Source organism: Drosophila innubila (genome assembly GCF_004354385.1).
Source record: "Drosophila innubila isolate TH190305 chromosome 3R unlocalized genomic scaffold, UK_Dinn_1.0 2_E_3R, whole genome shotgun sequence".
Taxonomy (NCBI): Eukaryota; Metazoa; Arthropoda; class Insecta; order Diptera; family Drosophilidae; genus Drosophila; species Drosophila innubila.
The window spans coordinates 17,488,610-17,512,050 of record NW_022995380.1 but is presented as its reverse complement, the minus strand read 5'-3'; the positions used below and the strand labels follow the sequence as shown (position 1 = coordinate 17,512,050).

Here is a 23,441-nt window from a genome sequence, read left to right as displayed (position 1 = left end):
TTAGAATTAAATTTTCTAACTTCTCTTTACGAGGGCTGACGAAATTCAAACCTTTATTAAAATGTTTACCTTAGTTTTGTCTAATTTCAAATTTAAAAACAATATCGACAAAATAAGTTGACCATCGATAACAAAGATTAGTTCGTTCATCAAAAATTGAGCTACGATGAACAACTCTAGCCAACAGCTGATATGCTGCATTTATACAAAAAATATTCTTATGATGGATTCAAATGTTAAGAATTTTAAATATTTACAACTGCGTAAAGTACTTTCAAGGTTAAGTTCCATCGACGGCTGCTATAACTGTGATGAGTTGCACGATGAGTTGGAGACACTGGAAGAATCGCAAAAGGTACTTAGACATATTTTTTGTTAAAGTTTGTTTTGAAAGTCCTGTTTCTATAATAAACTCTTTTGCAACAATCTGGATAAGGCTTGGTATAGGATCCTCTTTAAGTAGTACAAAAATACTATGTCGAAACCAATTGGAACTACCAACGAAAATCGTCCTTTAGATATCTTGATATATCTCAAAAAATTTATGAGATTGTATTTTATATATCCTGACTAACTTATCTTAAAATCAGAATAGGTTTCCTAGGATCAAATCTGTACTTATTTTAATTTAATTTCAGCTCTGTGACAAATTGGCAAACGCTCTTAAAAGGGACTTGAGCCTGGAAGAAATTTCCTCGTTATATTGTGCTGCAATAATGTTGCTACTATTGGGCGATCCTGAAATACTAAGCGAGCGTCTGGACCTCTTGAATGAATGTTTCAATTATTCAGATATGTTAAAGCCAACAATGGTTGACTATGCCACGAGGGAATTACTCGACAATTTTAAGTACGCTGCCAGTCTGGACGAGAACCATGAAGACTATGATTATATGCTTTATTTACTAACGGCTATACCACATATTATTACTGCGAGCGAAACTGGAAAGATGATATCACTTGGACTGCTGCGGGCGTTTATATCTGAGTTGACAAGTCCGGGCTTAGAATCACCAATCATCATGCATATATATCGAAATGTGAGTCGAATTAATTCGAATAGTTTTCTATATTTTTATATGAAAGATTTCAGAAGTATGGCAAATGATAAAGTCAGTCAAGGTTGAGACGATATTGGAGGAGTGGTCATTGCACAAAATTTACGCCTTTATCAAGACTTTTGGCTTAATTTTGGCAACAGCTGCACTTAACACAAATAATACGGCTTTAAAGCAAGCCGGTTACCGGGGCTTTGAATTGCCTCAAACGGAGATTCAAATTGAAATATCAGAATGGTTCGGAATGCTCAAAAACCAACTGAACGAGAAGCACACCATAGACAAATCCAAGTCTAAATCGATGGTATGGGATCTTATTTAAATTCACAAAACTTCAGTGCTTATTTATTTTATCATTACTACAGTTGGTGCGATTTATTGACTTTAATATACTGAGCTTACTAACAGAAGCCGGAAATGAAGTTGCATCAGAAGCTGGAAATGATGCAGCAGCTTCGTGATTAAATAAATTGTAATTAGTCATTAGTTTTTAGGGTATACAATGCATTTCCAATTTTAAATTTTTTAAATTCAGATATAAAATTTGCACTTTATTTGTATTTTTTTCTTTAAATAAATTGTGATTAATCAGTAATTTCAGCTTATACAATGAATTTCCTCATTTTACATATTACAAAATCGTATATAAATTATGAAATTTATTTGTATTTTTTACCACTTTTTCGCAATGGAGCATCCACAGCAATAACTGCGTTGTTATAATACTTTGATGAGATTCGATTCAGAAAATATAGTCCGACCAAGGAGAAAATAATACTAAACGACGAAAAAAAAAAATGTTTAGTTTAGGAATAATGCGGAGGCGTTGTCGTCGACGCCGACCTCGACTTACCTGGTTGTCGCACAAACACGATGAACAACGCCTGCTGCAGCCGCTGTTAGCGAAAGACATAGAAGAATTTCCGGCACAAGCTTGGCTTGAAAATCGGGGCCAAAAATCAGCATCTCTGCATTTGACAGGCAGGTTAGGCTTAGTATAAACAACCAGGAGAAAAGGTAGCCGCCAAACAAAATGTTTAATTGGGAGTCATTGAACCATTGGGCATAGAAACGCAACGTTGCAAATATAACTAAACTCAATATGCCGGAGATAATCGAAGAGATTAGAGTACTCTTGGTGGTAATTGATGCCGCTAAAATATAAGATTGTTAATATGTATTTGTTATTTTATGGGAAAATAACTTACACATATTTGAGATAGAAATTTAATCGCTTTTTTCGGCATAAAAAGTGTCGATAGTGTCTGCAATTGATTACTCAAACCACAGCACATATCGATATAATCAACAAATAGTGCGATACATCGCACTCTATAGTGAGACATCGATATAAAATAATCGAAAGAATTTATAAAAGGCACAAGTAGCTCTTATTTATTAAAAATATTAATGAAAACATGGCTACGTTATTAAAAGCAGCAGCCACAACGCTTCGAAGTTCGTTTAGGCAGGCTCGTAGCATAACTACTACTCAATCGAGACTTATTAAAGAAAGTAAGTAAATACATAAACATTATTGGTTGTTTCATAACCTGGTTGCATTTGTTTTGTTTTAAGTACACGAAAAAACGGAAAACAATGCCCGAGTCTACGAGGGAATTAACGTGGTGTCTCCACGATCGGATAAAATGCTTAAATCGGCATGTGACAGCACCTTTTGTCCAGAGTGCACATTAGGGCTGGACATTAAACACACCGATGTGCTCATTCTTTCCCAATACGTCCGATCTGATGGTTGTATGTTGCCAAGACGTATCACAAAATTGTGTCATCGTCAGCAAAAGAAAATGGGAACGCTAGTTACTATGGCACAAAAGGCTGGCCTAATGCCGAATCTTGCCCCTTCCTGGAGTAAAAAGGACCCAACGAAACGCTCCGGCTGGCGCAAATATAACAAGTACTTCTTGGAGTCCACGATTAAATATTAATGTTATGATACTATTTGCGTGTACGGTTGAAGAAAGGAGTTAAAAAAAAATAAAAAGCTAGTGTGTGTTTACTTAAGTAAACACTGTTGTTAACTTGGCTATTTTATAGCTGGTTTCGAAGTTTGTTTGCAAGAAAAATTTCAAAATTTCTATCAGCTGGAGATCTGGCTATTTTAAGTATATTTTCCGCTTTGTTTCACTATTCAGATTTTTGGTAAAACTGTGCAAAAGTCCCACAATAACAAATTTAACAAACAGCTATTGTTCCCCCTAAAAAGTTGCCAGCGCTGGTGCTTACTCCAAAAAGATGAAAACATATGTGATCGATAACAAACTGTGCAAAATCATGTTAAATGAGCCGGCTATTCAGCATACATATCGATACCTACTGTTGACTGATTGTATTTAGTGATACACAACTCTAAGAATTTGGTCACACTACCATTCACATACTTTAAAATTGTTTTTATTTTCGGCGCGTTTTCTAAATAGAAAGAAATGAGTTTTTTAAGTTGCAGTAACACAGTGCACGTTGAAGTGCGTTTAAAGCGCAACGAGCAGTAAGTTGGACAAATTTCAATTATATAAAGTCTGCTGCATATGTTTTTGATAGGCGGATTCAGACCCTTCGAGCGGCAATTGAGCCTCAATTGAGCGCGTATTTGCAATCGTCAAAGTCGCTACGCTGGAATGTCGCATTTGCGCCAGATTCCAACATTGATTCAGTGGAAAGTGTTTTGCTGGAGAAAGACAACGGAGAAAATGGGGTCATGCAAGAAGAAGCAAATAAGTATAAATTCTGCTATCATTTCTATATGACACAGCGTCCTGAAATGCGATCAGGTGCCGGACTCTTTAATGGCGGGGGAGATGATGATCTTGATAGTGTCATCGATGCAAATCATGTCTTGCTGCCCGCCACCGAATTCGTTGGCCTCTGGGATAACTTAATTTACGAGGAAGGGCTTAAGGAAAAGGTACGCTTGTAGATATATTATATACATATGTATGCATGTCTTATCTATTGTATGTTTTGCAGCTGCTCAAATTCGCGCTGTCCGCTTTGAGCTTCTCGCAGCACAATGTGGATAGTAATGTGATTGCCTGTAACCGCCTGCTACTGTTGCATGGTCCGCCCGGCACTGGAAAAACGAGTCTGTGCAAAGCACTTGCCCAGAAGCTGGCCATAAGGACGCAGAACAGCTTTGCTTACACTCATCTTGTTGAGATCAATAGCCACAGTCTATTCTCCAAATGGTTCTCGGAGAGCGGCAAACTGGTAGCACGGATATTTGGCAAAATCGGAGAGCTCGTGACCGACAGAAACAATCTGGTTTGCGTGCTTATTGATGAAGTTGAATCTCTGGCATATGCACGCAGTGCAATGAGTAGTAATGAGCCGCGTGATGCCATGAGAGTGGTTAATGCAATGCTAACCCAGTTGGACGAGATTAAATCCTGTCCAAACGTTCTCATATTGGCCACATCGAATTTGGCAAATAGCATTGATTTGGCCTTCTTGGATCGTGCGGATATACGTCAGTTCATTGGCTTGCCAGCTGTCCCAGCCATTAGATCCATTTACAAGTCGATGCTGGCAGAATTGATGGTAAGGGGAATTTTACAACCAGAGGACCTGGATGGCAGTCAAGCGGATGCCGAAGGACTGCTCACTAGTCTGGCGGAACGCAGCACTGGCTTAAGTGGTCGCACCTTGCGAAAGTTGCCGCTCTTGGCGCACGCTCATCATACGAGTCGGGACTTGTTTGAGCTGAATCAAAAGATAAGCTTATCGGATTTCTTGGACGCAATGCTTTTGGCATTGGAGCGTCACTTGACGGACCAGCGTCACTTGATGAAAGATACACTGCAAAATGCCTAGAGTAAACGTTAAGTCAGTCCTGCACACAGAAACTCCTTCAACACACCCTCTTCAGTTTCTTTGTCCATCAAGAGAGCGATTTTTGTAATCATCCATTTTGCTGATATAAAAACAAAAAGAAAACAAAACTGAATACGAATCAAAGTGTCAATTCTTTTGCCGTTTCATTTCCTTTGCACACTACGCATGGATTTTTTCATTTATCTTGTTTTTGATGAGAAAACAAGCGTGAAATCTTGTTATTTGCTTGCAGTCAAACACACACTATACACACTCGGACATCCCTCTCTAAAGGACATCTTGTATTTGCTGTTGCTGTTTTCGCTTTCCTTCCTTTCGTGTCTTGTATCACTTTCGTGTCCAAGTAACAGAAATATATTCTGAGGATAATCAAATTACACACCTAAGTTGACACTTTGTTGATGTTTATTTAAATTAGAATCCCACATGCAAACCAGAAAAACCCAATCAGATCAATAAGTATTAGTGTAAGTATTAGTACAAGTTTTAGTATTAGTAAGATCAGGGACTTCGAGGGAGGCTTTAAAACGTTTTCCTCAAGATCATCTAAATTTTACTTCATTATTTTAATTGGTAGATGTATATACTTGTATTTCGATTCTGGAATCATTGGAGTATTCATCTTTTGGTTCAACATCGACTTAAAATTCATTGGTTTATCCTTAGAGCTCATTTAATTATGACAATCAGAATAAAAATAATTTAAATTTATCAGTCAATATTGTGAAGTTACTGTACTTTTAAACAAGGATTCCAATTTCTTTTTTTTGTATTGATTTCAACTTATTTCACTGAAGCCTTGTTTATTGTGTGTTGCCTGGAGTATTATTATTTATTTGTTAGTTTACAACAATGTACATTTCATTTATGTAACATATTTTATAGCTTGTGCTGTGTGTATGTTCAAAGTAGAGTGGACTACAGTGCGTATGGGAAATATACGAACTAGTACGAATCCCTTGCATAAATTGCAAAATAAATGCTAACGCTCAGGCCGATGCAAAATGGTTTGAAAATTGAACAACTATTGATGCTTATGTTCAATAAATTTGTGTATGTGTGTGTAAGTTGTGGTTGTAAGCTGGACGAGTGTGTGTGTGTGTGTGAGGATTGTAAGCAGCGTTAGGCGATTTCATTTCATCAATATGCAACTGCAAATTCGCATTTTTATTCTCGTTGCAAATTGTTGTTGCTACCAAGGCACTTGGAGTATGTGTGTGTGTGTGTGTGCAGCTTGCGTTTCAGTAATGCAATTGTCTGATATTTATTGTTTGGATTTGTAATGTTACCAGTCGAATCAAATGTACAAAGTCGATATTTAGTTTATGCTTAAGCCAGAAAATAACTGAAACTTATGAAGTTTAAAAAACATGTTAAAAAGAAAATTATTTTCATTTTTTCTAATCTTAATTTTATAAAAATTGTTTATTTCTATTTTTTTTTTAAATATAAATCGAATAAATTTCATCAGTAACTCACTGAGACTGTGTCAAAAGCAGGGCGATGTCTTGATCCACAAACCGAATCAAAAACTTTAACATAACTTGGAGCCCGCGAGCTTAAACTATTCAAAAACTTTGCAAAACTTTAGCTATATGTTTATAGACATATTCTATACAGACTGCCTTTGGTTATAATTGTTATTTGTTACTTTAAAATGCATATTAAAATAACAGTTATTGATCTCTTCGTGGTATTTGTTTTTGTTTAAAGGCCACGCAATGCTCGCGCAAGTTTCATTTAATTTGAATTCCTGCGGTGGCATCAGCGAATTTTGTTCATTTTATGGAATTTCTTGCAAATGGGCCTCAAATTGTTGTGTTCCCATATTATAAGAAGTTTTTTAAAATAAATTTAAGCAAATATTTCTGAAATTAAACCAACAGTGAACATTTACAAAAAATAACTATAATAAATAGTAAGTTTAATCAAAAAACTTTGCAAATAAATAAGTAGTTAATTAGATTCTTTACTTACTCCAGTAAGTTAGATAAGTTTAAATAAATTAAGGTTTCTAAAACGCAACAGGCATCAACTTCTTGAGTATTTGTTTTGTTTCATTTGATTAAATCATATTTATTTTAAAGACAGGTTTTTGATGATATATTGGGAACTTTAAAGATACAAATTACAGCTATGTCAAATAAATAAATTTCAATGTATATTGGGAACTTTAAAGATACAAATTACAGCTATGTCAAATAAATAAATTTCAATGTTTACTAAATAACACTAATTTTCATTGTTTAATACAAATCAAAACTCCCACTTATTATTTAGTTTGGTCCCATAACTATTACTTTCGGTTCTTATAAAGCTGTGTTATTTAGTATGCTACTTGAATTTAAATAGAGTTTAAGATTGTGCAATTGCATAAGACATCTTGAAAATTTAAACAGATTTAATCGTGTCGAAAAATAATATACACAACATTTATGCATGTGTGTGTGTGTGCATGTATGAGAGTGTGCGTGTAAGTGTTATTTATGCTAAGAACGTGACTGGAAATATGAAATGCAGCAAATGTGTTTACTCAAATGAAGTAAGTGAGAATTGACAAATGCAGTCCGTAGGGGTCTGGCGAGAAACGGGAAGAGTGAAGAAGGCGACACAGCAGGAAGATTGCTTCCTTAGAGGAATGAATGCGGAAATTTTAGCAGTGGGTCACCCGAACTTAAGGCGTATGAAAAATGCTCAAAAATTGGCATTCGCTCTAATCCCTTAGACGTCACATACACAAACATTCCTATGTATGTATATATAATTGTGAGTAAGTGTGTGTGTGTGTGTGTGTGTTAGTGTGTTTATTGTACATGGTCGTATGTCAAATTCAATGCGAGTGTGACAAAGTGACGTGCAGCAACTGCGGCGCCAAGAACTCGACAATGGATGTACCCCCCTTCCCCACCCCATTCCTTCATCCTTTCCACGGCCATCGTTCACTCCGCTGACCTTATAAGAATGTACGATTTTTCTTCATTTGATGAAATGAAATACAATTTCTCAACGAGAGAAAAAACTTGGTTGCAATTGCAATTTTTACAAAATGCGAGTTGCTTCCTTGGATATTGACATTTTTATAAGTCAATATATATCCTGCAATTGCAACAGGACTTCTTCAGAAAACCATTGAATTGCCACTGGCTTCAGCTATCCAAGCAAAAACTTTCCCAATCCATAGTTAAACTTTCTTCGATTTATTTTTGTTGCTGTTGTTCTGTTTTGAAATTAATTTATTCGCACAATACGTCCAGAGACATAAATATTGTTCACAATGCGAATGTTGTGTTGCTTTAAATTTAATGCTGACTGACCTCTCCGACCTATAAACACTTTTTAACTGAGGGCAGATCTGCTTTCTTTTATTTAAGCTTTTAAAGCTTTTGAAAATTTCACTGAATACATAAGTATTATATTATATTATTAGTATCCATTAATGTTTGGTTTCCTTTACCGTAAAATATATTTAATTTTATATAATGTCCTGATGAATGTGAAAATAATTTTCGGATAAATTTCGTATTATATTTTTGAAATTAATCGACCTCCTTTATAAGCAATTTAGACTTTAGACTTTATTTTAAATAATTTGTTATTTTTGTTTCTTAATTCTTTTTTGTCGGTTTATTTTCAAAAAAATTAAATTATATGCGCCAAGCCTGTTAAGTCTTTGTCCCGGGTGAGTCTTTTGCTAGGCACGGCGTTGGGTGGCCATTTTAGTATAAACAATGAACTCCAACGTTTTTAATTAACCGTCTAACTGACTTGCTTTCGAGGGGGGTGCAGCGAATATTTAAAAGTTAAGGTTGAGGTTAAAGTTAATACGAAAATGAATAATTGGGCCAAGTTGTTGATAGGTTTTCGCTTAAGACAGAGCTGCAACCTGGTCAACTGCAACTGCAACTGCAACTGCAACTGCAACTGCAACTGCAACTGCTGCTGCTGCTGCCCGCGCTGTCATTTGTCGCCTGCAATTACTTTGATTAATAGCGGTTTGGCATCCCATGGAAGTGTTCCTGTAGTTACCCGGACACGGGGACCATGGGGTAAAGATGGGGTTGGGTCAGGTGGAGTAGACAGTGGAAGAACTTTTTCCAACTTTTGCAAATGAAAACTGCAAACGCAAATGAAATTAGTCGAAACTATTTTTCCATACGCTATGGTGAACAATTTTCTGGATTCAACAGAATGGCCATACGGATGGGGGCGATTCGTTGGAGTCAAGTTCGTGACGCGCGTATTTCTAATTAGATTAGGGCAGCGCCTACCAGACACGCCCACTTGTCGGACCTGTCCGTGTCCATCTGATTGCCATTTGGTTACGCGAGTGAGCCACGTTGTTGTTGTTTTTGTTGTTTGCTTCTTTTTTTCACTTCTTCTAATTTTAATTGAAAAAATTCTTCAATTTTGCCATCTATCTAACTGTTGGGTCTACAGCTTTGGTCAGACAGACGTAGAAATGTAATTAGCCACGTTCTTTTGCTCTTGCTTGCGTGTGTGTGTTTGTGTGTGTGTTATGTCAACTTTTCAATTTTACAGTCATAAAAATGCAATTTGCCAGCCAATTTTGCAATTAATTTTAAGTGTTGCATAAGCTCAGGCGCCGCGCCTAAATACCAATCGTTTATTCTCTTTTTACCACTCAATCTCTCATTGCCTTTTGCTACAACTTTAATTAAAATGGCCATCTGACATTGACTTAATGAACAACTGTGCAAATGATGCGCTCTTCAAGGTGCCCAGCTTACTGCTCCCAGTACCCGTTTGTGTTTCCCTTGTATTTCGCTTTCTGCTAATTTAAGAGCAGCATCAAAGACTTGTCTTGCATTTCATGTGCGTTTTGTGCAAGCGAAATGGCGATAATTAATCATAGCCTTTGTGGTAACTATGTCAGAAGCAAGCATTTATTTACCCACCCCTCTCTCTCTCTCTCCTGGTTCCTTGTAACTAAGCTGCGCGAAAGCAAAATCAGCGCGCTATTTCTCTGCTCATTATGACCAGTGGTCGCAGGATATACCCTTTATAGCTTGACCAGGGCAACTAGAAATTGTTAATCATATACTTAACACATTAATAAAGTCTTGTATACTTTATTTAGTTTTGGTTTAATAATTGATTTATAACTTGATATTGTAGCAAAATACATATGTTTGTTAATTAAGTTTGCTTTTGAAGTGGGAAAGTATAGCGCATTCAATTGTCGTCTTATTCATTATAACAGTTATTACACTTGCATTTTTTTAAGCGTTATTCTTTGTGTTGTACCACAAGCAACGCCAGTTGGTTGTATAATTTAATTAGAAGCCGCTACATTTGTGGATTTGGCGTAAATGATTGCTGTGGCATGATTTGGCCAATTCCGTAATTATTCCGTAGCCATTTTGTCATTTTCAGTTGCACTTGCTGCTTGCTACACTACTTATTTTACACATATATAAAGAAAACATATTTATCTGCGAAGGTCGACAAAAAGCTATCAGTTATAACAAACAGTTATCAAACAGCTACAGCTATGCAAATACATGTTTACAGGGATGCTTCAGAGATACAAACCATCCGATAACCAAACAAAACCCCATTTTTGGAACACTCCTGATAGCTTTAGTCTGCCGATTAGGATTCAACTTACTTTACGTACATGGTGCGCAGCAGAGCAAAGAACTTGTAGGAAAGTTGCAGCAACTGTAAGGGAAAGATATTGATCAGAGTATGTGCAGCATAAGATCAGATACAACTTACATCCGTGACGGTTATTAGCGATACATTTAGAAACATTGTAGCCTTCACATAACTGGGCTTTTGGGCGCGCCTGATGATCAACAAAAGCATCTTGCGATAGCGCAGTTCGCCCCCAAACCAATCGTGATTGTAAACTGCTTGACCGATTTGTTCGCTCTACATTAAAGAATATTAGTTGAACACACCATTTTGAATATAACTTGGGGGCAGAGCTGGTAACACTGATAAAACTTTTAAATCAGCACCTCTTAACTAAAAAATAATTATTTTCTGTCAATTTGATACATTTAGTTAATTATAGCATCAAACACTTATGGTAACTAATTAATATTTGTTTAAAATTTATCTCAACTACTTTTTAAATGCTAAGAAAAAGTAAGATTTTGTTAAATGATTTTTTTGTTCTAGCAACTGAAAGTACTTGAAAAAAATTTTATTTGTGATTTTTTTATATTTTTTAGGGACTGCAAAAATACTGAGCTTTCTACAACAAATAGATTTTTTTTTGCTGGAAGATTAAACTAAAGTAATTAATTTATGCAATACAGTATTTTTTTTCTAGTAATCACTGTCATGTTTTTAGGTTCTTAAATGTGTTTTTAAGTTATTGAAGAATGAAACGCAATAAAACTTTACCAGTCTAATCAAAAAAAAAAAACAGATTTTAATCAGTATTCCCAGCTCAGCTTTGAGGGATTACTCACCGCATTTATCAGACGCTGCGCGTAGGAACCAATCATGAATATCTGCACCATGGAGCAAAAGAGAAATAAAGCTAGCATGGCCAAATTATCAATGCTGCCACCAATAGTTATTTGAAAGATCATGAAGCAAATGATAAACGAGGAGCTGCTAAAGTTGCAGAGTAGGGGAATGCCAAAGATCTGATTAATGTCCTCGCAGAGTAAAAGCAGACGCTGATGGTATATGATGCATTTCTGCAGGAACTCGATATCCTGCTCAGGCGTCAGTTGGCCTGCCACATGCTGTTCGATCTGTGTGCCCAGGCGTTTAAAGTGCATGACCAGTAGTGTGACCAGAGCACACAAAAACATATCGGCCGCCAGTTGGCCGGAAACGCAGCTCTGTCCAGCCAAATTCTGCGAGATGTACATTAAATAGTAGGTCCAATTGCTCGCCCAATCCCAGGGTGTCCAACAATAGTAGGGTAGCATGCGCTTAAATGTTCTTATTCCCAGCCAAAAATCATAGATCAGATAGTAAACAGCCCAGTACAAATTATAGGTCCAAATAAGCACCAGATGCATGGAGAAATAAAAGATACTAACGTATCTATAACGACGTAGATACTTAGCCATCATGTACTCCGCCTGCTGTCGTTCGCTTGTCGGATGAAGTTGTTGTAGATGGGCGACCACTTGTGTTATTTGTGATCTCTGATACCAGATGTGTCGAATCTTAATAACGCCAATCACAACGTATCCTATGAAGCACAGGTTCATGGTGGCTTCCAGAAAGTTGTTAGCGCTGGCAAAAGCCAGGACCACATAGATCAGCTCCGACAAGAGCACAAAATTCAGATTGAGTACTTGACAGAAGAAGTAACAGTTCAACAGGATTCGAGTCCATTTACGCGCTTTTGGAGACCAATTGTTCTTAGTTTCCTCACTATTGTAGGCTACCATGCCAATGGAAAAGTAAAAGACGTTCACATAACGAAAGAACCTATCCAATGTTATGTTCTTGCCACTTGTCACAATTGAGCTCGAGTGTTTCCCGAATTTCCAGACCATTTTCGAATTGTCCTCTGCCGCTTGTATTGTATTGTCATTGTATTGTGCGACTTGAGAAGCTTTTATAGCTACGACGACGATTTGATAATTGACAGTTATAGAGCACAGTCACGCCCATTTGATTAGACTCGCCCAAGAATCTCTCAATTAGCATTGGTCCTGTGAACAGTAACAGTTGGCTATTTAGCCTTGTGGGCGTGTCTAATTGCGTCTAAGTCGAAATAAATTAGCCACTAGCAAATCGATGACATCCTCAATTAGTTAAGTGCACAGCGATTAATCGACTAAATGTACTCGCATTCGGCCATTCAACTAGAGACTAGCTTCTTGTTAATATCTCACATTGCCATCACATTCTAGTTAACAAATTTGTAGCTTTCTAAATCGGTTCTTTCTCATCAGATGAAGCTGCAAACTCTTGATTTTTTATTGCTTAATGCAGTGATTTAAAAATTCATATAATTCGCATAATTGACAACTCTATTTTGGCATAAGACACTTTCAACTATTTTAAATTTGCAAAATTTAATTTTTTCCTTCACTGTCCATTTGTTTTGTAATTTCTTTCCCTTTGACTCTTCTTCATAAATTTCAAACTGTCATAAATTTGTCAAATCTTATTATATTTCCTTGCGAAATGTCAACTTTATTACTATTTGGGTTAAAACATTATTTTTATCAAAATTGGAATATTAAATTTTTTTATCGATCCCTGTCAATTTTTTGCACATTTGCCCTAAGTTTTTTTCAGATGAACGAAAATGAGTTGAAAAATTCAATTTTAGAGTTTGTGAATCTGGAGCATGTCATGACAAATGTCAATTTACCGTTTAATTATTTATCGTAGAAAATTAAAGCACAGATAGATTAATTTAAATACAATATTTTCATTTATTAATTATGCAATTAAAAATACAAATCTTTTAAAAAGCAAACACATCAAGCTTATTCGACATTATATGAAGAGAAAAATCACACCATATTTCTATCACTAGCATACGAGTAGATAGAAAGCATTTTATATTAAAAGCAGCAGGCTCTCCTTGTTAAAGTTAATTCATTCTATGACCTCGTTAATCCTTTTGCATTTCCATTTTGTCTGAGCAACAAATATCTAAGTATCAAACAGAGAGAAAGTGTGTTATAAAGACTACTATAATTATATATCTATAAATCTATATATATCTATAAAAACTACATTAAGTGCACCTCAAAATTCGCTGGAGTTAACATGATTTTAAAGTCTTGACTCATTTGCTGTAATTGTATTATTTTCAATGTCTCTGTGTGTATGAATTTTCATATGCTAGAACATCGTTAATGCAGTGAAATTCTGTATTAATTTAATACGTACTAATTGTCATTTAAGATTTATTTTCATATGCAATTTAAATTTAAAATTTAATTCTCCATTTCTCATCAGACATATGAATATGTATGCATAACACTTTTGCATAGCAGGTTTGTTATACAGAATATGTATAAAATAGTCAAATTGTTGCCCACAATCTGGCTAGGTGTTGACTCTGCAACTGTTGTCACTCTAAAGTTTTAATTTAAAACCAGTTTGTGCATTCAAACCAAAAGATCTGTGTACTTTTGTTTGTCATTCAAAAAAAGACGTTTTTATTTTTAATATTAAATAAGTTTAATTTGTTTAAAACAATTGCATTCTATTGAAGTTCTAGCTAAGATTACTTGAGTTATCTGTATTTTTAAAGCTTCTCTGATGACAACATTATTTAAGCAACTCATACAATATATTTTGTTTTAATTGCCAAAAGATAACTTAAAAATCTTTTCCCAGTTGTTGGCCAACTTGAAATTATCTTGAGCAGGCTCAAATTGCCATTTTTTTTTTTAGATTTCTCTACAGAAAAGGCAACAAAGTAATTACCTATAAACCTTCATTTGTTTTTATTCTCATTTTTGTTGGTCGGAAACCCACAAAAACAAACTAACACAGCTGGAAATGTATGTGTGCTGTTTCATATTATCAAAAACAAACTTATGACAGTGACAGAGGGAGGGTGAAAAGAGTGGAAAATATGCTTGTTTTGGCTACTGGCAATTTTGAATGTGTGCCAAATGTTGTTTGTTGTTATTATTGTTGTTGGCTTTGCTGTAATTGTTACACCAAACAGTGAAATGTGAAATGATAACGCCGCACTGTCTATGTACATATGTCTATGTCTACGTGTGTGTGTGTGTGTGTTGGCCCACATTTTCGGCCATGCATGTGTATGTGCCTTCATATCTGAGCAAACATTGCCTGATGCCAGAAGCTGGCATTGGGCCATTTTAGTTGCTGGCAAAGTCTCTTAAAGCTGCTCTATGTGTACCTTCTCAATTAACTAAAGTCACTTTAAATATATAAACTACAAAAAATATCTGTTGCATACTTTACGGCACTGACAAGTCAAACAGTTCAGTTCAGTTCGTTTCTGTTTGTTTCTTGCTTAATTACAATTGATTACACACTTTCGTTGCGTGCAAAAGTCACTTTTATATCACACACAGACAAACACTTGCGTACAGTTCTATAATTGCCGCATTCATTTTGCATAAGAGGCAGCAACACCTGCATAAAGTCTGTTTTAACAATTTAAACACGAACACGAACCCCATTTGCCAGTTTTTCGCAAACGCTCCCAACTTTTTTGCCAGCGCAAAAAGAGCACAAGCCGAAAGTTTCACATTCGCAGTTTATTGGCATTTTACGTGGTTTACGGAAGAACAAGTTGAGTATTCTAGTTGAGAGTATTCTATAAAAATGTACCCTGTATCTACAGATTAACTTCAAATATTTTTAATTTATTTTAATTTCAGTAATAAAATTAAATTTCGACAAGTGAAAAGTATATTCATTAATAAATTACTCAAGCGTGTTTTACAAACCTAAAAGATTTGATAAACTTTGAACTTTACAACTTCATTAATTATATATTATTCAGAAAATGTTACTTACCAATATTTCTTCTGGTTGTTAAATTAACCAATTAATTTAATTGCTTAAAGAACTTTGGCGGATATTATAGCAAATTTTCAGAATATTTAATATATAGAATCGATTTGATAATGTTTAACCAATTGCGTATACAGATTTATGTTTTTGGGAAATTGTTGATATTAATAAGTCGGTATATATTTATAGAGTTGAATTAGTTTGTTTGGTCGTCTGTATATAAAAAAGTTCAAAATTTTTATCGTCACTTTATGAACATGTTGATTATACCTTTTATAATTTTTGTACAGATACAGGATATAAAAGTAACTGCACCCAATTTTAAATGCACTTTTCTGGTATTTTCACTAATTTCGTTAATATTTGCAATATGTTTGCATACAGCTGGAAGGCGCAGCAAGGCTTGCATTTGATTTGTCGAATTTGCTGCGTGAGGCGCTTAACTCCATTTTACTTTTCACAGTGTGCCGTTGCTTATCAGTGCAGAAAAAAAGAACGAGCCGTTTTTATATAAGCCATCTTTACTTATGCATGTTTGTCTATTAAAATTTCTTAGCCTACTTAGTCCACCGCATTGTTTAGCATGGAATATCGGAGATACATTAAATACAATGGTTATAGAACACATTTTCTCTTATAATTAAATTTATAAATTAAAGATATTCTTATATTTAAATTTCATAATCTAAAGGCCGAAGAGAAAATGATTATTTAAATAATAAACAAGTAGAGCAACGGAAATAATTCACTACTCATTAGTAGAAGGTCGTAATGCAGTATCCCAAGGATGTTGAGGACCAACAAAATTGCATACATTAAAATCCAATGAGCATTGCATGTATTTGTGTGTGTCTGAGTATATGTTGTCATAATGAATCGTATTATGCCTTCACACAAAATAAATAAATAAAATGCACACAAGCTAAATCCTGCGGCATTCACAGCCCAAACAATGGCAATTGATAGAAATTTCTATTCAGCTGCTCAAACAAGGACTTTATACACTGAAAATGACATCTTATAATTTGTCCTCGTAGAAGTTTCACGTCAAAATAAATTTCAAAGATTATCCGAAATTAAATAAAATTAAAGAAAATCCAAAATTCGTTAATTAAGTTAAATATGTTGACTCACTCTTGACAATAAAAATATTTCCCATTAAAATTTGTAAATTTATTTAAGGCATTTTTAAAGGGATGACGCGATTGATATTCAGGTTATGTTGGTTTTGCATTGAAAATACTTTAGAAAACTGTTAGTTAATTTAGCTTAACTTTTACAGATTATTCTGAATTTTTCTCGCAGTGTATAAATTTAGAGCTTGCCATACGAGCTCCTTAATGTGTGTGTGTTTAATTTATTGAAATTATTTAATGTTTCATTATTACCATTATCACTCTTGGCTTTTACAATAGTGTCTCGGTATAAGCTGGTAGCTTGGGAATTAGGATGATATGTACGAATATACGCTGTTCACATACATACGTACATTACACTTACAGATACATTTAGATACTTACACACAGATTGGTTTTGTAGGTCTGCTTTCTTATTTACCGAAGCATAAAGTCGTACCACAGAGTATTGCATGAACTGTTAACTTGGCAATTGTCCGGCTAATAGGGTTGTCGCCCTTTCTGAATATTTTATCGGTATTTTCTGTGTGCGTACGTTCACCATACTTGAGGTTAAAAAGCTAATGAATTGTACTTTAATGGATGATTGGCTTAATATAGGTTGAATGCAAGTCAAAAACGATGTGCCCTTTCTACAAGTTAATTTAACTATTGTCGAAAATTTTAATTGGTAAGGCAATATGTGTTTGTTTAAGATACATTTTAAAGTGGTCTTTTCGATTTGAATCATAAAATTAACCTATTTTAGCTATTGGAAATGGCAATAATTAAGCCAATACTATATGCACATTAGCTACAAATATAATGCTACTCATTGTACCAATATCTCTCTCTTTCTCTCTCCCTTTCTCTTGCTATCTCTTTCTAGCTATCTTGTGTTTGTTTGGGGAGTAGATGTGCTCTAATGTCATTGGCATTGGTATTAGTGTCACAATAGCACACCTGCAACTGCACATGTCGATAAGCTGGTTTCCTGTTCAGCTCCAAGGATGTGAGATAGTTACGCACTCGCCTCTACTTCCCTGTGCATGTCCTCCTCTGATAAGGCTATGCATTTCAATTCAATTGAATGCATTTGTCATAATTGGTGCCACTATATATGATCCCCTGTCCTGGCTGTGGTTGCCCTTGCACCATTTCAACAACTGCAATTCTAACCCGAGCATCACACACACAAAAACACACACACATACCTTCACGTGGTAATCGCTGCATACCTGAGCTTGAACACATTAAAGATTCGTTTGATGCAATCAATACACACCCTACCACAGTCCACAGTTCACCACATTCAACCTCAATCCATCAAAATTCACCACTCCCTGATGTTTTGATCTACATATGTATCGCCTGCTTTTGTCACATTCTTGACTTGTATTAGAGATGGATTAAATTTAATGCGGGTCCCGTGCGTGTTTGGATGTGTAAAAAAAGCAAACAGGTCTCCTAGTTTTAAAGCTATCTTACTTACCTACTTATAATAATTATGTATATGTAATTATTTATATGTAATCACCTGGTAAATTAAATGACCCATTTTCCCAATTTCCGGCAGTTACAAGTATAAACAATTGTATAATGTTTACTTGAGCTTGTCAAAAATATAACTTTATTGATTGCCAATTATTATGTATGTACTATACTTCAGTTTAAATATCTATTTTGTAGTTTTATTTAAAAATCTCTTAATTATACATTTTCTTGATTAATCCATTCTAAGCTTCTTCGAATGCAAAGTTGAAAGTTTTAAACTCTGGAATTTACGAGCTTTGTGTCTCTTGAGTGAAAATCTTGCCGGAGTCTTATTTTACTTAAATTATATTTTTACAAAGTTTAAAAAATTATAAAGTTCGAAATAGGCGATATAAATATAAAATATAAATTAAGAGTACGCTTGTGTTTTGTAATCAAAATTGCGTTTTAAAAAAAATTTGTTACTCCATTTATTATTTACCGATATATCGGCAACTGTGCTTCTTTTGGTCTATTTTACATTTCTCATTCTCATTTCACTAAAGTCGAATCTTTTTATCTTACTTTTATAACACTCTTTATGTCAATTTCCGATGTAGAAAACTCTTTCTTCGCGATAAGTTTTTATATTCATTTACGATATTCTTTTCGGGTGCGTGCGTGTCGGACTTATAAAATCATAACCGTGCGCATCTCTAACTCGTACCTCCATTTTGCGCGTTTGCACCGAAAGCCGACGTCATATGTGCCACTGTGTGTGCGTCATTGTGTGTATTTGCGTGTGTGTGTGCGTCTGTACGTCTATGAAGGGTCGGAGACGCTGTGTTTGTCATTGGCAGTCCGCATTTTTAATATGCGCATAAATTGGCTGACATTGATGGATCCTAATAGAGTTGCTACTGCCGTTGCCTCGCGAAATTTCCCTCAGTCTTCATCGTGTCCTTCATCCTTTCGTCTAGCTCCTTGCCAGCCACTTGCTGCTGTCTAAGTTACCGCTATTGTTGTTGCAACTGTAATGTGCAATGAATTTGTAAGCAAGTCATGAATAACGAGCACGTGAGCTGCGTACGCAGTTATTGCATCTCAAATAAATATAAATGTATAAATATATTTATATGTATAGTTATTTATGTGTCAGTGCTGTGGAAAATAGATAATATCAGTAGTTCTCTTCATATTAAATCAATGGACAATTTTGACAATAATAAATAAATTGAACATTGAACCTAAGAGAGCGTTAAGTTTTTAGTTTATGTTGTTCGTAATTTTATTTCAATTTACATTGAAGTTTTTCAGTTAGATTCTGTTGAAATTCAAAAACTTTAACATAAGCATGAGCAAAAGAATGTCAATTGTAGTTATTATAACCATTATAATATTTCTTTACAAAACTTTTGAAATTGTGGATGCATTTTCTGAAAGCTGCATCAAGACCAATGTTAGTACTGAAATTTTATAAATTATATTAAAAATGTGTTGTAGAATTTTTCTATGCAAAACTTTAAGGTGAATACATTTTCATACCTAACAATTTGAGTAAAGAAATGGTCGCTACAGCAGCCTTAAGTCATAATAATCACAGGAGTTCTTGGTAAAATGAAGATTTACGCAAACATAGCATAAATCGGATAAGCATTGGTAGGCAGTTATTATGTTCTTATACACACAGCTGCCGCATGCTACTTAATTTTTTACAATGCGGTATTCGCTTAACGTTACGAGTAGCTATCTTTTATGGCATACTTGTGGGCGCAGGCACTTAAAGCCATTGTGCTAAGCAGCTTTGACAACAGCCCATGCCCCGGCGACACCTATACCTACACGTTTAAAAACACAGGGAGGGAGAGAAAGAGAGGGATAGGCAGGGAGGGGAGCACTCAATTGGGCCGGAGACAACGTCGAGTGCGTCAACCGAGGCGCGATATTTCAAGCGTGAATTGTAAACTTTTGATTGGATTGTGCAGCAAGTGGCGTGTGCGTATACGGCGTATACGGCGTATACGTAACGTGTGCTAAAATATTGGTAAAACAGCTGGCAACAACACTGTGCCCGTGGCCCTGCCACAACTCATTAAAAAGTTTTCTTTTCAAACTGTTTTGATTCGCTTTTTGCCACCGGTTGCAGCTACTCATGAACCTAACAAATTCCATCATTTTGTCGTCATCATTGTTGTTGTCGCTGGCCGTTTTAATTAAGCAATCGCCTAACATAAGTCATAGTTATGGCGCCTAGTCTCGGCTGTCAGCTGAGCCAAACGCAAAATCAATCAACATCAACACATGCAACCCACGCACAGAAACTCTTTGTGTTCCATGAAAACTCATTTTCACTATGGACTTGTGCGTCACCGGCAGCGCTTTGATGATGCCAAGTTGCGAATAGTTCAAAATTGTTTACTCTGTTTCTAAAATACTCTTCCTGAAAGTAATATAAAACAGTCTCACCTCACTTCCATATAATTCTTTGTGAACATATGCTGAATGTGAAATTTGAAACAGATTTGGGTGAAAATATTTTGTATTCCAGAATTTAGCGAGAGTATTCAGTAACGGTCTTGGTAACTAATAGAGGTTTTATTAGCAAAAAATTGTCTGTACCGAATTTTAAATTAAAATTAAATAAAACAAATAATCTTAAAATCAATTTTTTTGGGTTTTCTAAAATATATAGAATTTTTGAAATTGATACCAAAGTAATATCCAGACTAGAAATATATATTTTGGACACTTGACTTAGTATATACACAACTATTAATCGTTTTCAGCGGTTTAGTCGACATTGATCTAGTTTGTTCGTGGATATTAAAGGTTCTCCACTACGAAACGAATGTTCGCTATCAAAAATCAATTTTTTTTTAACATTTAGCTGTAAATAGCGGGAAATTAATTGCCCTTTTTTTTACTATTGGAAAGTTTAAAATATACAGACAGTCGATCAACACTTTACAAATTTATGCATGAAAATAAAGAGGAAATACCGTCATTGCATTGAATTTATTTTTTTCGTTCTAAATGTTTTTTCATTTAGCTAACGGAAGCCACACTAATTGTGTGACAGGAAGTTTAATTTCGAATATATTCGTTTGGTAAAAAGCTTTTTATGGACTTTGTAAAAAAAACGAATGATTCCAAGCCACAAAAAACTGATTTTCTAATTTCCACAAACTATAAAATGAAAGTGGAAAGTGCATATGACGATGGGTTGCCCTGCAAATTAAGTTCTTTACAAATAGTAAAAATAAATTAAGAGTGTTTTCGAAATAAATCAGAAATGAAAGCGTTAATTTCTTTACTCACTAGTAATTATTACGATTTGAGTATTATACTAAAAGCAATACGATAATACCCTTTGCTTCTCGTGAATTGTTTACGAGGTATAGAAAATATACGGAACTGCAGCAGGAATGAAACACTCTGACATGACAACAATCAAACAGATAGCAATGGAGCGGAGAGGAGAGGTAGCATGGGAGTTCTGAAAATCATCAGCTGTAATTTACAAGCAAACACAAACACACACACACATAAACACACATATAAACAGTGCAGAGGACGGAAGCAAAGTGAAGAAAATGTAGTCAGATATTTTGTCGCGCAATAGTGTGCGACAAAAATAACGTAACGGTCTCCAAGCGATACACATACACACACACACTTACACACACATAAACAGATACTTATATGCATGTTGTCGAAAGTGAATGGAAATATAGTTTTTGTATTTTTCATCGTTTGGGCCAGTTTCTATAAACTAAAGCCAAATGGTTTTGGAGCCAGAGAGTTTTGTATTCGATTTCGCAGGAATTTCAGTAGCCCTGCTGTCTGCAGTCACGTGCTTGCGATCATAATAAAATGGGTCTTGACAACAGCCATAAAAAGCAGCCGACATGACAGCGGCAGTACAATTCCAGTAAATCGATGACCCTAAAATTGGTATTGCAGTGTGGCAGTGGCATCAGAAGTTGGCATTAGCATCAATGCGCGTAAACAACAAAATGCAGAATTCGCTGGCACCTCCTTTGGGGCAGGATGTGCAGCTGTAGAGCGTGCACAGAAGCATTATTCCGCCGGATGTTGTGTGCCGACTGTGTGTGTGCATGTGTGTGTTCCCAGTGTGTGTTACAATGGCGAAATGGAGTGGTCATGCAACTCAATGGACTGCTGTGGCATGCGGCAACCAACACATACGAGTATATTCTCGAATCATCGACTCAGCTCAATTTGCGTTCATAACTACAATGGTCTTAACTCTTGAAGACATTAGCAACTGACTCAAAATCTATTTCTGGGCCGACAGCAGTTGCATCTAATTATGAACATCTTTCGGTATATTTATATTTATTAATTCAAATTTTCCAAAAATGTTATTTGACTTTTTAAGCACTTTAAACGAAAGTACTTCACAACGGTTTTAATTTATACAGATCTTTGCCTAAATTAGGTCGTATAATTGTCGTCTACCGATCCATATGCAGATGCTCTACTATATTTTAAGCAAACTTACTTGCGAATAAATTAGCATAAAATGTCATTGTTTGCCTTTTACCATTTGTGCCTCCTTTAAAGTCTGCTCTACTTTCTTGTCTCAAATTGATTCTGAAGTGGAACTCTGAACAGTTTTCCCAAACTCAAATTGCAATATCACCGCCAATTTGCTTAAATTTTCGAATTTCGAATCTGAGCACATTAAAGTGGTACACGATTTGCAATGCATTCTCTAAAAGTCTGCAACAAATGTTTTTTTTTTCGGCATGTTGTGGATTGTCGAAACAGCAACAGCAACAATATTGACAGAGACAATGCCATAATGCAATGCAGGGAAAGAGTGCGTGAGTGTGTGTGTGTGTGTGTGTGAATGCTAACAATTGCAACAACAGGCATAACATGCGGAAAAGTGTCAGTGTTTTCTTGGCAACAGGCGGCAACAGGCAGGCACTCGCCCAGTTGCATAAACACTCATAGAGCCATTTCAGCATAGTCATCTAAAAGCAGTGGCATTCCATATCCCCCCCCACCTCCCTTCACTACACACATCGTACACATACGCCCACTTAAGAGGCGCTTGCTCATACGTTATGGCCGCTAATGTATCTGTTTTGTGTGTTCTAACAGGGACGAATACAAGGACGAGTGTCCCAGTGTCCTAGCACTTGCAACGTTTACGAATGAGTTTCTGGGCCTTTTCAACCGACAACATTTTCCACTGGATGCTGTTTTATGACAAAAACAAATTGCTTTGATATGCCGAAGACTAAATACCCTTGTATATACTCATATGATGTAGATATAAGTTAACAATTGATCTATACATTTTTTTTAACATGAAATTAGGCAAGAAATTAACACTCAAACCAAACATTTAAAAATTTATATATTTTTATTAAGAGCAGTAAATATTAAAATTAATAAACACAACATTTTATTTATTTTAAAAGCATTTCCAAATTTTCTATACCATTATACA

General features: G+C 35.4%; 5 protein-coding genes across 7 annotated transcripts; 3 read left to right on the top strand and 2 right to left on the bottom strand.

The window, feature by feature from the left end:
* Positions 1–184: 184 nt before the first annotated feature.
* Positions 185–1,720, top strand: LOC117791611. 2 transcript variants are annotated; one of them, XM_034631411.1, is made up of 5 exons: positions 185–355; positions 639–1,040; positions 1,087–1,362; positions 1,424–1,552; positions 1,660–1,720. In XM_034631411.1, exons 1-4 carry the CDS (start codon positions 221–223, stop codon positions 1,517–1,519), a joined length of 909 nt encoding a protein of 302 aa, XP_034487302.1. In that variant the 5' UTR covers positions 185–220; the 3' UTR covers positions 1,520–1,552; positions 1,660–1,720. The 2 variants fall into 2 exon arrangements, with proteins under 2 accessions (XP_034487302.1, XP_034487303.1); XM_034631412.1 differs by lacking the exons at positions 1,424–1,552; positions 1,660–1,720 and having other exon boundaries at positions 1,094–1,307.
* Positions 1,403–2,350, bottom strand: LOC117791613 (protein KRTCAP2 homolog). Of its 2 annotated transcripts, XR_004618079.1 has the most exons (4): positions 2,267–2,350; positions 1,912–2,212; positions 1,660–1,835; positions 1,403–1,552 (listed from the first exon to the last, which is right to left on the bottom strand). XR_004618079.1 is itself a non-coding variant. In XM_034631414.1 (3 exons), the coding sequence occupies exons 1-3, from the start codon at positions 2,268–2,270 to the stop codon at positions 1,718–1,720; spliced, it is 423 nt and encodes a 140-aa protein (XP_034487305.1). In that variant the 5' UTR covers positions 2,271–2,350; the 3' UTR covers positions 1,597–1,717. The 2 variants fall into 2 exon arrangements, 1 of the variants encoding a protein (XP_034487305.1); XM_034631414.1 differs by lacking the exon at positions 1,403–1,552 and having other exon boundaries at positions 1,597–1,835.
* Positions 2,351–2,412: 62 nt separating this feature from the next.
* Positions 2,413–3,083, top strand: LOC117791612 (39S ribosomal protein S18a, mitochondrial). The gene is made up of 2 exons (XM_034631413.1): positions 2,413–2,573; positions 2,637–3,083. Exons 1-2 carry the CDS (start codon positions 2,477–2,479, stop codon positions 3,005–3,007), a joined length of 468 nt encoding a protein of 155 aa, XP_034487304.1. The 5' UTR covers positions 2,413–2,476; the 3' UTR covers positions 3,008–3,083.
* A 360-nt stretch (positions 3,084–3,443) lies between these two features.
* LOC117790322 (pachytene checkpoint protein 2 homolog) lies at positions 3,444–5,028 on the top strand. The gene is made up of 3 exons (XM_034629739.1): positions 3,444–3,567; positions 3,621–3,984; positions 4,047–5,028. The coding sequence occupies exons 1-3, from the start codon at positions 3,506–3,508 to the stop codon at positions 4,887–4,889; spliced, it is 1,269 nt and encodes a 422-aa protein (XP_034485630.1). The 5' UTR covers positions 3,444–3,505; the 3' UTR covers positions 4,890–5,028.
* Positions 5,029–10,535: 5,507 nt separating this feature from the next.
* LOC117792717 (putative odorant receptor 85d) lies at positions 10,536–12,403 on the bottom strand. Its single transcript, XM_034632951.1, has 3 exons — positions 11,354–12,403; positions 10,650–10,805; positions 10,536–10,592 (listed from the first exon to the last, which is right to left on the bottom strand). The coding sequence occupies exons 1-3, from the start codon at positions 12,401–12,403 to the stop codon at positions 10,536–10,538; spliced, it is 1,263 nt and encodes a 420-aa protein (XP_034488842.1).
* Positions 12,404–23,441: the final 11,038 nt, after the last annotated feature.